A 23200-nucleotide genomic window follows, 5' to 3' on the forward strand; every position below is an offset into this window, starting at 1 on the left:
TATCTACTAGTTGTTATTTTATATATATAAAAAGGCTGCAGGTGTCTCTTAACTACCTGTCATGGGCATATCAACATGAAAAGGCCCCTACTGAAGTCTTTAAATCAATAACAAGAGACTGCAAGTGTATTCTTTTCCTAAAGCAAAAAAAAAAAATAATAATAATAATAATATTAATCAAAATGACAAGGAAAGATATATATAAGTACTAACTCAACTTTGCACGAAAGTGGGCGTCAATCAATACAGTCTCGGAGCGGGAAATTTCAATATTGGTTGAATGAGGTTCCTCTAATTTTCGTTGACTGCGGTATATTTTGGCACAAACATCACTAAAAGTTTTCATCAAATCCATTGATAATGTCACACTTTTTACATAGCTACCATTCACAAATGCTGTTGCTCTCTGTTTTTGTCTTAGAGTTAGTTTGTACGGTAAATACGTCGCAGAAAAGTCATCAGGTATATGGCCTAGATTAGCAGTCGCCATCTTGTTTACCTTAGCAATGTCGGAGCATACGGGAGTTATCTCCCTTGAATTGATAGGGGCGTGGCTTCATATCGGCTGACGATCGGCCAATTGTTTCTATTAATTGCAGGAAAACATATACAAACCCTATCTTGATTTAAAAACATTCATACAGATTCATCGAATCCATGTAATGAGAATATAGACAAAACACAATTGCTGCGTTCTCACAGGGTATTCAGCTTTTCTGATAACTGCTTATTTTGTACAAGACAATCGAAAGTCAACGGTAGGAAGAGAGATATAGATGTATATCTCGTGCATATCTACTGTATATCTCGTGCATACCTCAGATTATCAGGCTGAAGTTTTGTTGAAGTGCCAACAGAGAGATGATGAATGGGCTGCTGAAGTTCGTTGGCGCCTTGAATCCGTCAATGATTTGGTAGCAGCTTATGCATTATACCATTACCAGTGCAGTGTCAATTTCCGAACAAATAGATTTATTCCTCAAGCATTCACTGAAGTTAAGAAACAGAAGTCCAAAGCCGGTAGATCAAAGAATGAAAAGAGCTAAGCTGGACGACCAAGCGTCACATCCAATCATTTTCTGGAGGTTGTGGACTATTTACAGGAAAATGAAGACGATCAACTCACCGTTTCTGATCTAGTATCTAAAATGATTGAAATACATATATGCGGAGAACATGCATACAGTCCCATATATATGAACAAGAGGCCCATGGGGCCTGTATCGCTCACCTTGTTGGATTTGACCAAATGTCAAAATAATGTTCATGTTCAATTTGTTCATACACATACTCTCTAAGGGACTGAAAGACCCTAGGGATTATTTTTACAACCTAATTGTGAAGAAACTAAGTCCCTTAGGGTGGGGAAAGACCCTTGGGCCTCTTAGACTCCGCCCCTCAGGCCCCTGAGTGTTCAGAGTAAAATTTATACAAACTCTAGATCTGTTCCCCTCCCCCCAAGGATGTTCCTGACCAAATATGGTTCTAATTCATTCATAACTTTATGACTTGTAGCGATTTAAAGACTTAATCTCTATTTCCCCTATTTGGCCCCGCCCCTCAGGCCCCTGGGGGTTCAGAGTAAAAATTTATACAAACTTGTTCCTGACCAAATTTGGTTCAAATTCATCCATAACTTTATGACTAGTAGCAATTTAAATAATTAACCCTATTTCCTCTATTTGGCCCCGCCCCTCAGGCCCCTGGGGGTTCAGAGTAAAAATGTATACAAACTCTGTTCCCCTTCTCCCGAGGATGTTCCTGACCAAATTTGGTTCTAATTCATTCATAACTTTATGACTAGTAGCGATTTAAATGATTAACCCTATTTCCTCTATTTGGCCCCGCCCCTCAGGCCCCTGGGGGTTCAGAGTAAAAATGTATACAAACTCTGTTCCCCTTCTCCCGAGGATGCTTCAGACCAAATATGAATCAAATCCCTTCATAACTTTATGACTAGTAGCGATTTAAAGGATTAACCCTATTTCCCCTATTGGGCCCCACACTTAAGGCCCCTTGGGGCCAGACCAACCGTTTATACAAAATTGGTTTCCCTTCACCCAAGGATGTTTCAGACCAAATATGGATCAAATCCCTTTATTCCTACGGAAGAAGAAGGATTTCAAAGAATTTGCTATATTTCCCCTATTGGGCCCCACCCCTAAGGCCCCTGGGAGGCCGACCCATGATTATACAAAATTGGTTCCCCTTCACCCAAGGAAGCTTCAGACCAAACATGGATCAAATCCCTTTATTCCTGCAGAAGAAGAAGGATTTTAAAGAATATGCTATATTCCCCTATTGGGCCCCACCCCCCAAGCCCCTGGGAGGCCAGACCCACCGTTTATACAAAATTGGTTCCCCTTCACCCAAGAATGCTTCAGACCAAACATGGATCAAATCCCTTTATTCCTGCAGAAGAAGAAGGATTTTAAAGAATATGCTATATTCCCCTATTGGGCCCCACCCCAAGCCCCTGGGGGGCCAGACCCACCGTTTATACAAAATTGGTTCCCCTTCACCCAAGGATGCTTCAGACCAAATATGAATCAAATCCCTTCATTTCTACAGAAGAAGAAGGATTTTAAAGAATTTGCTATATTTCCCCTATCGGGCCCCGCCCCTAAGGCCCGTGGGGGACCAGACCCACTGTTTATACAAAATTGGTTCCCCTTCACCCAAGGATGCTTCAGACCAAATATGAATCAAATCCCTTCATTTCTACAGAAGAAGAAGGATTTTAAAGAATTTGCTATATTTCCCCTATTGGGCCCCGCCCCTAAGGCCCCTGTGGGGGCCAGACCCACCGTTTATACAAAATTGGTTCCCCTTCACCCAAGGATGCTTCAGATCAAATATGAATCAAATCCCTTCATTTCTACAGAAGAAGAAAGATTTTAAAGAATTTGCTATATTTCCCCTATTGGGCCCCGCCCCTAAGGCCCCTTGGGGACCAGACCCACTGTTTATACAAAATTGGTTCCCCTTCACCCAAGGATGCTTCAGACCAAATATGAATCAAATCCCTTCATTTCTACAGAAGAAGAAGGATTTTAAAGAATTTGCTATATTTCCCCTATTGGGCCCCGCCCCTAAGGCCCCTGGGGGGCCAGACCCACCGTTTATACAAAATTGGTTCCCCTTCACCCAAGGATGCTTCAGACCAAATATGAATCAAATCCCTTCATTTCTACAGAAGAAGAAGGATTTTAAAGAATTTGCTATATTTCCCCTATTGGGCCCCGCCCCTAAGGCCCCTGGGGGACCAGACCCACTGTTTATACAAAATTGGTTCCCCTTCACCCAAGGATGCTTCAGACCAAATATGAATCAAATCCCTTCATTTCTACAGAAGAAGAAGGATTTTAAAGAATTTGCTATATTTCCCCTACTGGGCCCCGCCCCTAAGGCCCCTGGGGGGCCAGACCCACCGTTTATACAAAATTGGTTCCCCTTCACCCATGGATGCTTCAGACCAAATATGAATCAAATCCCTTCATTTCTACAGAAGAAGAAGGATTTTAAAGAATTTGCTATATTTCCCCTATTTGGCCCCGCCCCTAAGGCCCCTGGGGGGCCAGACCCACCGTTTATACAAAATTGGTTCCCCTTCACCCAAGGATGCTTCAGACCAAACATGGATCAAATCCCTTTATTCCTGCAGAAGAAGAAGGATTTCAAAGAATATGCTATATTCCCCTATTGGGCCCCACCCCCCAAGCCCCTGGGAGGCTAGACCCACCGTTATACAAAATTGGTTCCCCTTCACCCAAGGATGCTTCAGACCAAACATGGATCAAATCCCTTTATTCCTGCAGAAGAAGAAGGATTTTAAAGAATATGCTATATTCCCCTATTGGGCCCCACCCCCAAGCCCCTGGGGGGCCAGACCTACCGTTTATACAAAATTGGTTCCCCTTCACCCAAGGATGCTTCAGACCAAATATGAATCAATCCCTTCATTTCTACAGAAGAAGAAGGATTTTAAAGAATTTGCTATATTTCCCTATCGGGCCCCGCCCCTAAGGCCCGTGGGGGACCAGACCCACTGTTTATACAAAAATTGGTTCCCCTTCACCAAGGATGCTTCAGACCAAATTTGGTCAAAATCCACTGAGTAGTTTAAGGACTAGTAGCGATTTAAAGGAAAAGTTGCCTTCTTGATTTTAAAAACATTCATACAGATTCATTCGCAATCCATGTAATGAGAATATAGACAAACACAATTGCTGCCTGCGTTCTCACAGGGTATTCAGCTTTTCTGATATTTGCTTATTTTGTACAAGACAATCGAAAGTCAACGGTAGGAAGAGAGATATAGATGTATATCTCGTGCATATCTACTGTATATCTCGTGCATACCTCAGATTATCAGGCTGAAGTTTTGTTGAAGTGCCAACAGAGAGATGATGAATGGGCTGCTGAAGTTCGTTGGCGCCTTGAATCCGTCAATGATTTGGTAGCAGCTTATGCATTATACCATTACCAGTGCAGTGTCAATTTCCGAACAAATAGATTTATTCCTCAAGCATTCACTGAAGTTAAGAAACAGAAGTCCAAAGCCGGTAGATCAAAGAATGAAAAGAGCTAAGCTGGACGACCAAGCGTCACATCCAATCATTTTCTGGAGGTTGTGGACTATTTACAGGAAAATGAAGACGATCAACTCACCGTTTCTGATCTAGTATCTAAAATGATTGAAATACATATATGCGGAGAACATGCATACAGTCCCATATATATGAACAAGAGGCCCATGGGGCCTGTATCGCTCACCTTGTTGGATTTGACCAAATGTCAAAATAATGTTCATGTTCAATTTGTTCATACACATACTCTCTAAGGGACTGAAAGACCCTAGGGATTATTTTTACAACCTAATTGTGAAGAAACTAAGTCCCTTAGGGTGGGGAAAGACCCTTGGGCCTCTTAGACTCCGCCCCTCAGGCCCCTGAGTGTTCAGAGTAAAATTTATACAAACTCTAGATCTGTTCCCCTCCCCCCAAGGATGTTCCTGACCAAATATGGTTCTAATTCATTCATAACTTTATGACTTGTAGCGATTTAAAGACTTAATCTCTATTTCCCCTATTTGGCCCCGCCCCTCAGGCCCCTGGGGGTTCAGAGTAAAAATTTATACAAACTTGTTCCTGACCAAATTTGGTTCAAATTCATCCATAACTTTATGACTAGTAGCAATTTAAATAATTAACCCTATTTCCTCTATTTGGCCCCGCCCCTCAGGCCCCTGGGGGTTCAGAGTAAAAATGTATACAAACTCTGTTCCCCTTCTCCCGAGGATGTTCCTGACCAAATTTGGTTCTAATTCATTCATAACTTTATGACTAGTAGCGATTTAAATGATTAACCCTATTTCCTCTATTTGGCCCCGCCCCTCAGGCCCCTGGGGGTTCAGAGTAAAAATGTATACAAACTCTGTTCCCCTTCTCCCGAGGATGCTTCAGACCAAATATGAATCAAATCCCTTCATAACTTTATGACTAGTAGCGATTTAAAGGATTAACCCTATTTCCCCTATTGGGCCCCACACTTAAGGCCCCTTGGGGCCAGACCAACCGTTTATACAAAATTGGTTTCCCTTCACCCAAGGATGTTTCAGACCAAATATGGATCAAATCCCTTTATTCCTACGGAAGAAGAAGGATTTCAAAGAATTTGCTATATTTCCCCTATTGGGCCCCACCCCTAAGGCCCCTGGGAGGCCGACCCATGATTATACAAAATTGGTTCCCCTTCACCCAAGGAAGCTTCAGACCAAACATGGATCAAATCCCTTTATTCCTGCAGAAGAAGAAGGATTTTAAAGAATATGCTATATTCCCCTATTGGGCCCCACCCCCCAAGCCCCTGGGAGGCCAGACCCACCGTTTATACAAAATTGGTTCCCCTTCACCCAAGAATGCTTCAGACCAAACATGGATCAAATCCCTTTATTCCTGCAGAAGAAGAAGGATTTTAAAGAATATGCTATATTCCCCTATTGGGCCCCACCCCAAGCCCCTGGGGGGCCAGACCCACCGTTTATACAAAATTGGTTCCCCTTCACCCAAGGATGCTTCAGACCAAATATGAATCAAATCCCTTCATTTCTACAGAAGAAGAAGGATTTTAAAGAATTTGCTATATTTCCCCTATCGGGCCCCGCCCCTAAGGCCCGTGGGGGACCAGACCCACTGTTTATACAAAATTGGTTCCCCTTCACCCAAGGATGCTTCAGACCAAATATGAATCAAATCCCTTCATTTCTACAGAAGAAGAAGGATTTTAAAGAATTTGCTATATTTCCCCTATTGGGCCCCGCCCCTAAGGCCCCTGTGGGGGCCAGACCCACCGTTTATACAAAATTGGTTCCCCTTCACCCAAGGATGCTTCAGATCAAATATGAATCAAATCCCTTCATTTCTACAGAAGAAGAAAGATTTTAAAGAATTTGCTATATTTCCCCTATTGGGCCCCGCCCCTAAGGCCCCTTGGGGACCAGACCCACTGTTTATACAAAATTGGTTCCCCTTCACCCAAGGATGCTTCAGACCAAATATGAATCAAATCCCTTCATTTCTACAGAAGAAGAAGGATTTTAAAGAATTTGCTATATTTCCCCTATTGGGCCCCGCCCCTAAGGCCCCTGGGGGGCCAGACCCACCGTTTATACAAAATTGGTTCCCCTTCACCCAAGGATGCTTCAGACCAAATATGAATCAAATCCCTTCATTTCTACAGAAGAAGAAGGATTTTAAAGAATTTGCTATATTTCCCCTATTGGGCCCCGCCCCTAAGGCCCCTGGGGGACCAGACCCACTGTTTATACAAAATTGGTTCCCCTTCACCCAAGGATGCTTCAGACCAAATATGAATCAAATCCCTTCATTTCTACAGAAGAAGAAGGATTTTAAAGAATTTGCTATATTTCCCCTACTGGGCCCCGCCCCTAAGGCCCCTGGGGGGCCAGACCCACCGTTTATACAAAATTGGTTCCCCTTCACCCATGGATGCTTCAGACCAAATATGAATCAAATCCCTTCATTTCTACAGAAGAAGAAGGATTTTAAAGAATTTGCTATATTTCCCCTATTTGGCCCCGCCCCTAAGGCCCCTGGGGGGCCAGACCCACCGTTTATACAAAATTGGTTCCCCTTCACCCAAGGAAGCTTCAGACCAAACATGGATCAAATCCCTTTATTCCTGCAGAAGAAGAAGGATTTCAAAGAATATGCTATATTCCCCTATTGGGCCCCACCCCCCAAGCCCCTGGGAGGCTAGACCCACCGTTTATACAAAATTGGTTCCCCTTCACCCAAGGATGCTTCAGACCAAACATGGATCAAATCCCTTTATTCCTGCAGAAGAAGAAGGATTTTAAAGAATATGCTATATTCCCCTATTGGGCCCCACCCCCAAGCCCCTGGGGGGCCAGACCTACCGTTTATACAAAATTGGTTCCCCTTCACCCAAGGATGCTTCAGACCAAATATGAATCAAATCCCTTCATTTCTACAGAAGAAGAAGGATTTTAAAGAATTTGCTATATTTCCCCTATCGGGCCCCGCCCCTAAGGCCCGTGGGGGACCAGACCCACTGTTTATACAAAATTGGTTCCCCTTCACCCAAGGATGCTTCAGACCAAATTTGGTCAAAATCCACTGAGTAGTTTAGGACTAGTAGCGATTTAAAGGAAAAGTTGACGGACGGACGACGGACGACGGACGACGGACAGACGACGGACGCTGCGCCATGCCATAAGCTCACTGGCCCTTCGGGCCAGGTGAGCTAAAAACGTGTTAATGGATCATTTTAAGGAGGATTTAATTGTTTCAGACATGACTGGCAAATCTGATGTCATTACGCTCAGGAGAACAGCAAAATTTATATTAAGAGAGTTCTATCAGACTCCCAGAAACAACTCTGATCTAGAAAAGCAAGCCGTGATTAACGCAGCAGCTAAATTAATAAAAAAAATGAAATCAAGGCGTTACCCATTTCAAAAGAATAATACCCATGGTCACCTGATACATCTTCGCCAGAGAAAAACTTTGATTATGTTAGAGAGTCTGCAACGATTCCTCAAGATCCTCTTCAGCGAGAAAAAATCCGACTTAAAAGTTTCGTCAATTTGTCAGGCCGTTATGCAGGCTGTGCGCCCGCGCGGACTCCTTCCACCTTTGCAGATTGGCATTGGCGTTCAGCTGAACTATCACTTCGGATCCAGATTTTTGATTGATATTTGCAATGCCTTGGGATTTTGTGCATCGTATAATGAGGTTAACAGATTTGCTTCCAGTTCTGCAGTCTTCAAAAGAGACACATTGCATTGACTTCACCAGCATAGATAATGTCGAACACAACTCCTGTACTCTCGATGGATACGATACTTTCCATGGAATGGGAATCATAGCTAGTGTTACACCAGGCAGCTTCACAAGCATGTCCAGTCGTCGTATGACTGTCACATCCGATGACTTGCGGAACCTCGGGAAAATGGATGTCTTTCATTATCGGCAACTCACCAATAAAATGTCTTTGATGCGCTATCCCACACTGGAATATATCACGGATAAGGATTATAAAGATTAAAAAGATTGACAAATTGACAGGAATACTGAGGCCTTTCAGATCGCCTATGCCTAGTTGGTCAGGACTTTTGCATATGGTCATGAAATGCCGTTATCCGGGGAAATCAACTATAACCAAGTCTGCTTATGTGTACCTCTCCGAGATGCAAAACTTTGAAACAAATCACCCTGAAGTATACATTTTGTCTCTGGTAACCACGTCCTCCGGCGGACTGATAAGTATTGGGGAGGCTTGTCAACCGACCTTATCATAGAACAAGAGCTGATGAGGAGCTTGAAAACATCTGGCGGGCTTACAAGAGGTCGTGGCCTTGGAGAGGTACAGAGGGTACAATGGCTTTTATATATGCCACTACGCGCGGATATCAACAATGCTATGCAGCAGTTGACAGAAGTTGGGTACGTTGCAAGTGATCAGCACAAGGAAAATACGTGCAGTAGACAGGCTAGAGATCACAAAGACATCAAAACTATCATTGAGTATTTAGGAGAAAGGAATCCGTTCAGTGATGACAACCCATCTCTTAAAAACATCGAGACAGGTCAAGTTACGGAAAGTAGTGTTAACCAAGACAACGCTAGAGAGGTTGGTGAGAAGATAATCCAATCAATTGCTGGGCAATCTATTATTGACTATTCGTTCAAACGAAATCAGCTGCAAACAATGAGCACCAATAGTCACGTACAGGTTGATGGCGAAACGGTCAAAGTCGATCCTCAAATTCTGTTCAAAGAGTAACAGTCGCATCACGTCCTATTGATGACGATCCTGCAGACCTCTTTTGTTTTGAATTATCAAGTCATCCTTCAACTTTGTTCGATCCTTCTGGATTACCTAGGCAAGCACAGAAAGCAGTATTAATTGACAGTATGTGGAGTCTAGGGGGTTGCGGGACAGATAGATCACCTGATGATGTCCTCTCAGTCCTTGATGGTGGTTCTTTTCTACAAAGGATCCCTTGGAATCATTTGATTCAATCTGCGATATGTATATCACATATGCAATCAGAAGATAAAGGAGACCAGTAATCGTTTTTGATGGCTACGACAAAGAGCCTTCTGTGAAAGATGTAGTCCATCTGAGACGTGGGAAGGGTAAATCGTCAACAAAGATCGACTTCACAGGAACTACCCCTTGCAGGGCAAAGAAAGAACTGTTTTTGGCCAACCCGGAGAACAAGCAGGCGTTTATCTACTATCTTGGTAGCAAACTACAGGAAGCCGGGTGTACTGTCATTGTCTCCCTTGGTAACGCTGATCTTCTGATCGTCCAGACTGCATTAAATTGTGCACGATTGCAGAACGTTGGTGGAGACACAGATATATTAGTTCTTCTTTGTTATCACTTTGATAAACATGCAACAAACAACATCTACTTTCGGTCGGACTGCAGAAAGGCAGGAGGAAAGGCAATAAAGATTTGGGATTTACGTAATACAGTCGCTGTACTTGGCGAGTCATTATGTTCTGCTCTTCCTGGTCTCCATTCCTTGACTGGTTGTGATACCACTTCCAGGTTATTTGGCATTGGAAAAGGACAAGCCCTACGGAAGCTTTTATCGAGCCAAATAATGAGAGAACAAGCATCTCAACTTATATCTAGGACATCAACAGTCGATGAAGCTGTTAAGATTGGAGAGTCCATTCTGGTTTATCTGTATGGAGGTCAATCTGATAAAAGTCTTGATAACTTGCGTTATAGGAAGTTTACAGCAAAAGTGAGTTCAGGGTTAGTCAGCAGTAGTGTTCAAGTCCAGTCTCTGCCGCCAACTTTTGATACTGCAAGATTTCACAGCTTGGGAGTTTACCACCAATGTCAGGCATGGTATGAAAACGAAATGGATCTTATAGATTGGGGCTGGGTTGTCCCACAAGGAAGACTTGTACCTTTCCAATCAAATCTACCACCTGCACCCGAACAGCTCCTGAAGATCATCAGATGTTGTAAAACAAATTATGAAAGCAAACGTTGCTCCTGTAGGAAGAATGGTCTGGATTGCTCAAGTGTACATGTACCGAATGCAAGGGTATCAACTGTGCTATCTCGACCGTCCCGACAGATACCGATCTCAAAGAAGACGTTTAAAAGAGTGTTGATACATGGGATAATCATGTGTGCAGATATAATGTAGTTACATGAATTCCTGAAGTTGAAACATTGCAGATATAATGTAGTTACATGAATTCCTGAAGTTGAAACATTTAGACTTCATTTCTGATTATTTCATTTTGATCAAGGGAACGTTATCACAAGTGTATACCAAATGACATTATTTTGTAAAAAGCCGACACAATGAGGCTATCAATCAATAGGAGGAAATATCAACGCTTTAATGACATCATATTTCAACGTAATATTTGTGTAGGTATCATTTTATAGCTCTAACAGACATTTTTCATTTTGTAGAATTGCAAACTTATTATACAGGTTGCCTTTATTTCATGTAAGTAGAGTGATATATGAAATACTATCCCCACCATATTGTAAAGATAAGTTACATGTTATAGTTTTTTTTGTAGGTTTATACTGCTGAAAGCATTGAGATTACGAGGGGTGTTCCAAAAATAATGTCACTTGCATCGGTGCTCATATAGCGGAAGTGCTTTTGTTCATTTTAATTTGCTCTGCCCTTCAAAATACTCTCCGCCAGCCAGAACACACCTTTTTAGCCGGTCAATCCATTTTTGGAAGCATTTTTCATACTCTTCAATGGGTACACCCATCAGACACTGATAAACAGCAGATCCAAGGGCATTTCTTGAATTGTATCTCCTTCCAGATAAATGATATTTAAGTTTTGGAAAGAGAAAATAGTCGCAGGGGGCCAAGTCTGGCGAATACGGAGGGTGCGGAAGGACAGTAACCTTCTCCGACTCCAAAAAGTCAGTCACAATACGTGCCTTGTGAGCGGGTGCATTATCATGCAAAAGTCGGACATACTTAAGTCCTGTTTTGGGGCGGCGACTTTTGTAGTAGTTCTTCAACTTTCTCAGAACAACGTTTTTATAGAACTTGCCTGTGACCGTTCTGCCTTTTGGCACCGGGATTTGAATAGCTGGACCCTTATAAGTGAAAAAAAATAGCATACAAAACCTTCTTTACCGTTCGTATTCGTTTGGCAATACTTGGGCGTCTGGCATTTTTAGTGGCCCATATTCGGTTGGCAACCTTCCGCTTTGGTTCAAAATAATACACCCAGGTCTCATCACCAGTGACTATATTATCAAAAGCCTTTTTACTATATTTTGGGTACATTTTGAGAAGTTTTTTTGCCATTGTTACACGCGTCTTCTTTTGCTCATCCGTTAACAAATGGGGTATCCATCTTGCATTTATCTTTCTAACTTTTAGGTGTTTCTTCAAAATTGCATGAACTCTTGCTAACGACAAGTTTGTCATTTGAGCCAATTGTTTACGGTGAATCGAGCATCAGTTTTGAGGATATTTCGGATTTTTTCTATGTTACCTTTGGTCATAGTTGTTGCAGGACGACCTGGGTGAGCAGCATCTTTCAGTTGCTGCTGCCCAGCACTAAATTTACCTACCCACCTACAAACAGTCCTTTGAGACATTTGGCCCTCCCCATAAAGTCACACACCTCGCGGTGAATATATACAGCCTTTATGCCGAGTAATTACCTACCTTTTATATAGGCCCTAATTTCAAGAACATTTTCAGCTCGTTTTCCTGTCATTTTGTGTCTAGTCTAACGAATAGACTATGAAACGATGTACACTGTACCGAGGCCAGTGAACGTGTGGACGAGATATTTACCTGTGTCACGAGCCAGTGATCACTCAATCGACACGAGGTGGTTTTGTGCATAAATTGCACGATTTCCGCGAAATAAAGCACAGATGACATTATTTATGGAACACCCCTCGTATATTCACTTGATAATTAGGGAATGTGTTTTTTATCATATGTACCAAAACAGTAAGTGTCTTAAAAAGTAGATAAAAATGATATCTTTACGGCAATGACATGGAAAATCACGAGATAATTCAATGGTTGTGACGTCGTAATGAATTAGAACCGTTATTATTTTTACGTATTTAAAGCAATGAAAATTATCTTTCATTTGGTATATCATTTTGATGAAATTATTCAAACAATATTTTACCTATACAATAAATTTTACCCCTACTATGTATAATTGCTGCCCTCTACATGATGATTTGAAAACAAATTTTCACAAATTTATTGGGATGTAGATTTTTTATAGGATTTTCTATGCAAAATGAACTTTCAAAATTACATGGAATAAATTATGTTGCAAATAGTTTGATGTTAGCTCTATTTCCAGGCTAAAATGACTGGACTATCAGGCAAATTTAAAACTAGAACTGTCGCCAGGATGGCTGACTAATTCCCCCACAACCTGCACGAGTCAATGGTGAATTGGAACTCTTAATTAGAGGCTAACTAAGATAACCCAGTAATATAGTGACCAGTTGCCATAGCAACCATAATTTTGAGGAAAAGAAAGTGGCATGCACATCTACACATGGTCCTCTATATTTGTGTGAAGTTTCATTGAAATCGGCCCTTCGGTTTAGGAGGAGTTGTCTGGACAAACTTAAAGTTATGGTTCTTATCGGAAAACCTGTTTATAGTGACCAGTTGGCATAGCAACCATAATTTTGAGAAAACGAAAGTGGCATGCACATCTACACATGATCATTAATATGTGTGTGAAGTTTCATTGGAATCGGCCCATCTGTTTAGGAGTTGTCCGGACAAAATGTGTCTATAGACAGATGGACGTACGGACGGACGGACAGACGGACAGACAACCTGATTCCAGTATACCCCCCCCCCCTAACTTCATTGCGGGGGTAAAACAAGTCTCAAGGACATTAACGGTTGTTTGATTCAAGATCCTTGTACTATTGCAGTATACATACTCAAGAGCTATTATAGTGGTATTGTTGGTGTGGTGGCCATCTTGGATTTCTGACTGACACGAGAAATAACAATACTGTGTCAGGACCATCAGGCAAAAGGAGAAGAAGTTGAACAAGTGCAATCAATGATTGCGAAAGCTCACCGGCGGCAGCAATCACACTATGCATTCATTTTTTTATGTATGTATAAGCATGTCATTTTGAAATTGTATATCACATAATATCGCTCCTAGACCTCTAATGGATGTATAAACCAAATAAGAAGGGTGTGGACTTGCAAGCTTTTCAAAACTAACCCCCAAAATCCCAAGCCAGTACTTTTGGTAAGGAAGGACTGTGTGAAGTTTGAGTTTGATTGGTCGAAGGTAACTCGAGTTGTTGCATGGAAACCAATTTTCTATTAAGAGAAACAGTGACCTTGACCTTTGAACCTGAAAAGCAATCCCAAGCAAGCACTTTTGGTAAGGAAGCACTGTATGAAGTTTGAGTTTGATTGGCCGAAGGGAACTCAAGTTATTGGAGTAATACCTATATGTCGCCTTTTCAAGGCGACACAAAAAGAACCAATCACAGGGTTAAGTATCATATAGGGATACATTATTGTGTGTTTTGTGGGTTTGTTTAAGGTGAATTATTATCAAGTGTACATGTGTAATTGACTCCTGTTGATGTGCTCTAACTTATTTATACATAAACATAATACTCGGACACCAAACCTTCAATAATTAGTTTTAATAAAAACATAACATTTCAAACAATTACAATATCCGACATAAATTGTACAGCTTATATCATGTCACCATTCTGATCCCTCTCTCTACATACACACGTACAACTCCCCCCCCCCCCCCCCCCCTCTCCATCATATACACTACACGTACAACTCTGTCACTTGAACCCTCTCCATATCACCCTACTTACATAGTACTGTAATTTTTTAAAGTTATCAATATAGTATAAAAAATTAAATGTCAATAGCATGTTGCAGCTTTGCTTTCCTTACATAACTGATTGTCTATTAATATGAAATATTTACATATTAATTAAATGTTTACACCGTTTTTTATTGGGTTTTTTTGTGTGTGTCTTGTTTCTAGTCATTGTTATCTTCAATTACTATTACATAGGGAATATCCTGTTATATTTGTAGGTCTAGCCTTTTGAAAATTGTTACTCCAAAGTAAAATGAGATGATTATCTAGGCAATGTTATTTTTAATTACTATAATGCTGACAGACATCTTAATGTATACATATGGAAGTTTAAAATATTGTGACAGATTTGTTTTGTCTTTGACTATTCTGTACTATAATATCCCAACATTGTTAAAATTAAAATTAACTGCCTTTTTTCCTACATCATTATACACAGGTCCAGTCTAAATATAAATTGTAGATTAACTTTCGCAGAGTTTCTGATGAAACCTTATTGTTTACCTGTACTGGAATGTTTATATGACCTGGGCCATGGAAGCAACAAACACATGTGCACCAATGACAAAGTTGGAATTCAAAGCCTCTTTATGCTTGTTTTACATTAGATGTCATTAAATTATATCAAACTTTTAACTACATTATTCATGTTATACATGTATATAATAATTGAGAAGTTTAAAGACATTTTCATGACACAATTTGATTTCTCACAATACTAACATAGATCATGAAAGTAAGCATATTAGTCAATTCTTGAACATATCTGGAGGAATCTAAAAATAGCCATACAGCACTAAATGTCATAGGTCATGTATATGAAATTACAAAATTATAAATTTACTTGAGATTTGTTTCTCCCAAATACATCTTTACCAAACCATCTTTATTAGAAAAATATTATGCTGTCCTTGTCCTAAAAATAAACACAAAATGGTAAACAGATACAGTTACAACTATTTTAATCATTTAATATAAAAAAATTTCTGTCATTTTTAATAGTAGTTTGTCTAAAATCAGTAGTGAGCGTTTGGTGGGGCATTCCAATTTTATATCATATTTGTACAGAGATAATGTCACAATCATCTTAATGTGTTTAAATATTTAATGCTACATGTATGACAATATTAAGTGTCCCTATAATTGTCATCTGCTTCAAATGGCTGCTAAAAATTCAGCTTTCATACAAATAATTTTGGAGATTAATTAAGTCCACCAAACAAAATGCGTCTTTGTTAATTTTGAAATTACATTGTTGTCCTTCATTTTTGAATACTAGCTAATATAAGGCATTGGCTCAAGTGAACTCAAAATATATACCACAGCCGTTTGAAGACATTTTGTCACCACTTAAAAATCATGAGCTCTTTGTCCAAAATACAACCTAATTTAATCCAGTGTGGTAGTCTTATAATTCTGGTAAATCATCATCGTCCTCATCAACATCCATTCTGTCATCACCTGTTGAACATGCATCCTGATCCTTCACATCAATTGTCACTGTTTTCACTTTTGTTTTGGGCTTCTCCGAAGAAACTTGATCCTCCTCCTCGGACTGAGAATCTTCTTCTTCAGTTTCAGAAGCATGATCAGTCTGACTTGCATCCACAGTTTCAATCTTCAATTCTGCTGGAGACTTACGGAAATTCCCTGGACACTCAAAAAGAGTTTTCTGCAATGTAAGAATGAAAATATTCAAACTACAAAAAGTGTACATACTTGGTTAAAGTTAGAAGCTTTAAATGTTCACATCTTGAATCCACAAAAAACATATTGGCCTGGATTTAAAGAATGCAGATTTATTATAAACTCAAATTTGTTAAATTTTTCATTACTCTTGTTAGTACATAAATTAATTGTCATTTTCATTTTCATGGCACTGTATATGAGTCAGGTATTCAAATATGAAGATTTTTTCCCAATTCATTGCTTTGAACTCACATCCTTCTCTCGTTATTTTAGATTTTAGAAAAGAAGGGCATTTGTGAAGTATAATACACAAGTTTAAGGTATATATGTCTTGATGTGGTTGTAATCATAACCAGACTTCCATGAAAAATATTGTTTAGCAATTTGGTGCTAATATATATGTAAGGCAGTGTATTATTTGGTAGTTAAATTATGTAAATGGCCAGAAATTAAGCTTATTACATAAACTGAGCCAGCATATTTTATCTCAAATTATTACCTAGAGAAGGTATGGTTTTATCAATTATATTTTCAATTTTTAAAAGTGAAACTTTACTTGTAATGTAATGCAATTTTTCTTAAATTCCACTGATATTTTAATAGTGGTATCATCTGACCGGGCGTAATTGAAGGAAACAAGAGGTCCATGGACCTTAGCTGTCATGACTTTAAAGACCCTAGCATAATTGTAGCATACAAATTCAGTAGCAAGTATAGTGACTCTGTTGGCTATGGTGTCCATCTTTGATTTCTGACCAACCCAAAATATAACAACGTTTGGTCTGAATAAGACCATCTCAAAATCATTTCAGACAAATTTAAGCTGTATGCCTCTGGTGGTACTTGAGAAGAAGTTTGAAATGAGTTTTTCAATATGGTGGCTATGGCAGCCATCTTATCTTTTGGACCATACGGAAAAATAACGAAAAAATAACAACACTTAGTCAGGACCATCTCAGGATCATTTGAGGAAAAGTTTGAGCTGAATTCTACAGGTAAAACTTTAGAAAAAGTTTTAAATAGGTGTTCTGGAAAATTATGACTGCGCAGCCATGTAACAAAATGGCCACCATGTCACCACTTTTATCTGGCCAAACAATAACAGCTTAATGGCCTCCTTTTCTTAACATCCTCACCAATTTTAAATTCAATGGCACCATTTCAACCAGAAAGGTTTAAAATGTGTTTTTCAAGATGGCAGTTATGGCAGCCATCTTCAGCTTTGACCAACTCGAAAAATAACAACACTTGATAAGGACCATCTCCAAATCACATCAAGCAAGTTCGAGCTGAATCCCACTGATATAATTTTTGAAGATGTAGAAATGTGAAGAGTTTATGCATGGCGAATGAGGATGGATGCAACACAATATGTATAGATCATCTTGTCCCCCTCAGGGTATGACAGACTCTGATGTGCACAGTTCACGACAGGGTATCAGCATTTACAAAAATCTTGATTTTCACATTACTTACCTGTTTGCTGCCGATACTGAGGAGAACCAAAGTCCACTTGCTTGTAATTCTTATCATCATGTCTTTTATCTGAAATATGAAAATTTGAATCAAAGGTGCGTATAGAGTGGCCTCAACGTAACCCCTTCAAGAAAAAGATTGGTTTTTATCTTGGTGCTGATATAAATGCAAGGCAGTGTATTAATTGACAATATATATACATTATATATGGCCAATTATATACAGTTTATCACACAAACTTGGCTTGCTTACTTTATCTCAAATTATTAGCTAGGGAAGGTATTGTTTTATCAATTAATTTCGATTATAAAAAAGCAAATATTTTTGCAATTTCCCTTAAATATAACCTTGACTTGATCAAGAAATTTATAGATCTTCATCTATTCCTCACTTTCATCCGATACTCTTTTAACTCTTTCCGTACTATTTGTTCTTTCTGGATTCCATATCGGAAGTAGTTATTAGACTCGCCCCCAGAAGTTTAAACAAAATGGCAGACTACATGTGCATTTTTGGTGTGTTGTTTTTTTCATATAGAAACAGAAATTTTAGTGTAATCTTTGTACATAATTAAGAAATATTTAACAAAATAAGATTTAGATGTCGGATTGAACACTCTGAAACGTCCTAGACTGTTATCTAAAATGTAAATGTAGCAAGCCGCCATATTGTTTACATTAACAACATATTGAGAAATATCACCTATTACTCGAACAGAAAAACACGTAACCCAAATGAAATAAACATGAATTTATCAACTAAAATGTTTGTTTCGAAAGTTTTTAACGCATTTTATATGTCACTGCATTGGATAACTATATGTCGGGTGATGTTTTTTTTAACAAATGGACTCTTTAATAACATCAACTTAGCCTGTCGACTATAGTCGATAGTGGGGTAGAGGGAGCTTGAAATTATGTCGACTATAGTCGAGAACAGTACTGAAAGAGTTAAACATATGAAACACTTCAGCAATTAGATGAAGAAACCCTATTCTTTATGTACAATACCTAGGAATGAAGATATGATATTGTACTATCTAAAACATAAATATGGAAGACTACAAAATGCTTTTATGTCCTGGTATGCCTCGATCTTAAGTAAGATTAATGCTTTCGTATTTCTTGTGCACACACCAAAGAAGGCTATTTCAGGTTAAATGGTTATATTCTCACATGTTAAAGTAAATGTTTTCTCATATACTTCACAGTATGATCCCATGGTTGCTAGGGAGGGGATCACTCTATCTCACACAGGGTAGGGACAGACAGATGGCACAGGCTATGACATTACTCACAATAATGTAACGTCATCATTTTATGTAGTGTAACCACAAAATAGTCGAACAAGGGCCTGTACTGTTGACAGAAATATTATAACCTAAGTGTAAGTGTTGGCTAACAACAGAACAGGCCCCTGTAAGATTCTATTATTCTCCCACACTTCAGTCACTGATTCTTGTTTTAGTAGGGAAAAGACATGTCGGTCTTTACCAACCTAGGGAAAAGACAACTCAAATGCGTTATTACTCAAAAGAGGATCAGTTCATCATATTATGGAGCAAAACTATATCACAATCAAGTAACATCATCAGGCCTTTGTTTTGGACAAATTCAATTGTAATTTATTATGGTGTTATGTACCATATTTTACCGCTAATAAGCCCCCTCACCTAGAGAAAAAAATATGACCAAAAGTGGGGAGGGGGCTTATTTGAGGGCAACCTCCCCTAAAAAATGTTCGTCGTGATGTCCGCCATTTTGGATATAGCAAAGACCATAATAAATGAGTTTATGATACTTGAATTCGTTAATTTTTTGTTGTGTTGCAAACAAATAATCAGTAACGCACAAAGGAAATTCACTTTTTAATTTATTTACAGTGATATCCAACATATCGCATTGAAATTTGAAAAACAATGAATACACACAATTATAAATGTCCCGTCATGTGTACATGTTCTACTGAAAAGTTCATAGGCTATATACCACAACACTCGTAACACTCACATTACTGTCCGTACTGGTAATAAACTAATAAAGCGCTAACTTTAAGACACATTTGTACCGGTAATAAACTAATAAAGCGCTAACTTTAAGACACATTTGTACCGGTAATAAACTAATAAAGCACTAACTTTAAGACACATTCGTACCGGTAATAAACTAATAAAGCACTAACTTTAAGACACATTTGGCAATGTCCAGTATTGTCCAATCAAATCGATAATCCCAGTTGAAAACCAGTAAACAGAGTCACGTTAGATACTCAGTTGATAACATTGTCAGTGCTTGTTTTCACTTTCTCTGTCGGATGTTTACAGTCAAGTAGAGATCGTTTGTGCACTTGACATCAAAGGCAGTATACGAAGCCATATACAAGCGTTTAATCAACCATGATCAATCTGCTACAAAACCCTAACCACATCACCTCAGCTTAATTGGTTTTAATTAATTGGTTACTTAGCAGGGCATTGTCACCCTTACAGTCAGTGAATTGTCAGAATTTCGTTAGAGTCTGTGAGCAGGTCATAAACTGACCAATGCCCCACATAAATGCCTTTCACCAGACAGCAAGCGCTACATATATATATGTCATAGGCCTATGTGAAACTAACCAGTGTGTGTTGTTTTTACTTTTAGTTTTTTACTTGATTGCAGACATCCCTCCTGTTCTTAGATTTTTTTGCCAAAGTGGTGGGGGGCTTATTTGCGGTAAAATACGATAATCAGTTCACTATTTCAACTTGTAGTATTGAACCACATGAAAGTTTGGGAGAAGAATCAACTGAGTTAAACCTTAAAAATGTTACATTCAGGCTATCACCACACAGGGCTGATTTTTGCAGTCTACTTACTCGAGTCTTGTCTAGCATCTGGACATTATCTCTCACTTCTCCAGTCAGCTTTTTCATTTGTTCTGTGATGTACTCCAAATCACCCTGTATGGAAAAGAAAACAAGATTTATTTTTGTAAAAAAAAAGACCACAAAGACTCCTTTTTTTTGGACATTATAAACTTTTAGTTAACATTTGAAACATTGAAACTAACTTTTTCAGCAGATTTGATGAGCCCGTTGCCAATACAGAGGTCTAGAAGACTAACACAGCTTGATAACAGATAGATGTCCTCATCAGCCAGGCCTTGTAACTTAGGCAGAACATTGTGAACCCGATTCAGCTACAACACAAACCAAAACATATCAAGTACTGTCAGGTTACAAGTCTAAAAGCCAAACACAAATGAAGGGAGATTACTCTCGATTTCTGAAGCATCCGAAAATATCAACAAAATGTGGTCAAAATCAATCAGCTGTTTAGACTACTACTGCTTACTGGTTTATCAATGTCATACTATGGCATCAGCTCTTTCATATACATACACTTTTTATGGTTTGCTGACAACAAATGTACTTCTGAGAGTGAAAATTGGAATGGGTGAGCAATAAACTTTAAGCAGCTTATTTCTTTATTTCATTTTTTTTTTTTTCCAAAGTTTTGAGACTCACATATCAAAACATCCTATTATTAACAAAAGTTTCACCTGAAACTGCATGATAACATCATCAGAAACTTTCTGTTCTGGGTAAAACAGTTTGTGTATCATCAGGAAGCTGACACGGCGCTGAAGAAAATTCCCTTTAGTGGTAGGGGGAAGTAACTGTGCAAGGTACACCTGGTTATGATGATGTTCTGTCAAACAGGATAACTCTCGACACAATGTCAAGGACTGAAGATTTAAAGGATTAGGTATTTTGAATTAAAAACATATTTTGGTAAAAAAAATGCAGATAAAATCTTTTACCACTATAACAGCAAGTGAAAGTTGTTGGCAATGTTTTTAAATCATTATATACTTTTTTTTTAAATACAGACATACAGAAAATCATATTCAGTGGTGAATATACTTTTTTTAGATGAGATAATAACTAAGCTAATATAAATAGTTGTGATTGTTATACCTGAGTGGTCCAGTCGATGTCTGTGTACAACTTTAACAAGGAGGCCAGCACAACTTCAAACTCATGGGTCAACATGAAGCTGTAACACAAGAGGACTCTTGTAAAGTTCTGAACAGTGATACTCTCTATCCTTTTACACAATCCTTCAGATCGTTAGTTTAAAAGCCCAGCCCTTGGCCATGGGTAAGAAATGATGATTTTCATATCATGAAAATTGGAAATTTATGGTGCTACATCAGAGTTATTATTATCAACTGAAAACAAAAAAAATACTTTATCTTATGCTATAACCACCCTCTAAAACCACACTCTAAATAAAAGATTGATCTTCTAAGACAAAGACATTTAATAAAAACTGAATAAATAATTAATTGCAACCCAACAAGATTATTGTTCACCACCTTTTTAATTAGTTTGTAATTTCCATCTGGTAAGTGATCATTTTTGGATGCTGTTATTATTTTTCTTATTTGCCTGGACGCTTATTCATGTTATTTATCTTATTGGACACTGTTAATATTATTTTTTCGTATTTGTTGGGTGTGGATAAGATGTATTTGTATTGTACTGTTGATGCCATTTCATGCATTTTCATGACACCCGTTGTTTGTGCTGTTGGCAGTGTAACATCTTTGGTTGGAGATATGTAAAGCGATTTTAACATAATTATTTAGTATTTCGCCTTCATCACACTTACTTGTTTAGGGATTTGTCGAGAGCTGCTTTACAAAGCATGACAATCATCTGTGTCACCTGGCTGTCGGTATACTTGGGCCTAAATAAAGGAAAATCAAGCGACGACTTAGGAAACCACTTCAAGAATTCTCAAGACATCAATAAAACAAGAGATCCCAGAGGGATCTTGGCGCCCACCATTGAATGATCTTTACAGGTTCTATGTCAGATTGATCTTCTCTCTACTTTTCCCTTCATTTTACTAATCTGTGCAAATTGAGACATCCCTCCAGTACTTTTCAAACAAGGGAATCCTAGCTATATAAGAAATTTGAGATTTAGCGATAATGGCTGTTTGTTTGCCAGGTTGATTTCAGGACAGACTGGTCCCAAAATGCAATACGAGGGACCAAGGCAAACCTACTTATGAAATTTGAGAAAGATCCCTTCAGTACTTTGAGAAATAGCGATAACAAACTTCAATTGTCAAAATCCAAGATGGCTGCCTGTCGGCCATGTTGTTTTCCGATTAGTCTCAAAATGCAATATGCATAACTAGGCACCAAGAGGAACCTATATATGAAATTTGAGAAAGATCCCTTCAGTGCTTTCTGAGAAGTAGCGATAACAAACTTCAATTGTCAAAATCCAAGATGGCTGCCTGTCGGCCATGTTGTTTTCTGATTGGTCTCAAAATGCAATATGCATAACTAGGCACCAAGGGGAACCTATATATGAAATTTGAGAAAGTTCCCTTCAGTACTTTCTGAGAAATAGCGATAACAAGAATTGTTTACGGACGGAGGGACGGACGGACTGACGGACCACGGACCACGGACGCAGGGCGATTTGAATAGCCCACCATATGATGATGGTGGGCTAATAAATAGAAAGGATATACTTTGTCATGGAAATGTTATATGAAGGTACAAACACACTAAACAAAATTCATAATGACTACAACAATT

The 23200-nt window shown here is 38.9% G+C and overlaps 1 protein-coding gene across 3 annotated transcripts in view; it reads right to left on the reverse strand.

Annotated features, from left to right (window-relative positions):
- Positions 1–14212: 14212 nt before the first annotated feature.
- LOC117338819 overlaps positions 14213–23200 on the reverse strand; it is a 38271-nt gene continuing 29283 nt past the window's right edge. For all 3 annotated transcript variants that reach the window (XM_033900174.1, XM_033900173.1, XM_033900172.1), the window contains 7 exons: positions 22255–22332; positions 21558–21636; positions 21140–21325; positions 20648–20776; positions 20454–20537; positions 17597–17665; positions 14213–16103 (listed from right to left, as the gene is read on the reverse strand). In XM_033900174.1, the coding sequence (XP_033756065.1) occupies positions 15840–16103; positions 17597–17665; positions 20454–20537; positions 20648–20776; positions 21140–21325; positions 21558–21636; positions 22255–22332 (889 nt within the window). In that variant the 3' untranslated portion in view covers positions 14213–15839. The remainder of the gene's footprint in view (positions 16104–17596; positions 17666–20453; positions 20538–20647; positions 20777–21139; positions 21326–21557; positions 21637–22254; positions 22333–23200) is intronic.

The sequence above is a fragment of the Pecten maximus genome, chromosome 12 (genome assembly GCF_902652985.1).
Source record: "Pecten maximus chromosome 12, xPecMax1.1, whole genome shotgun sequence".
NCBI classification, from domain to species: Eukaryota; Metazoa; Mollusca; class Bivalvia; order Pectinida; family Pectinidae; genus Pecten; species Pecten maximus.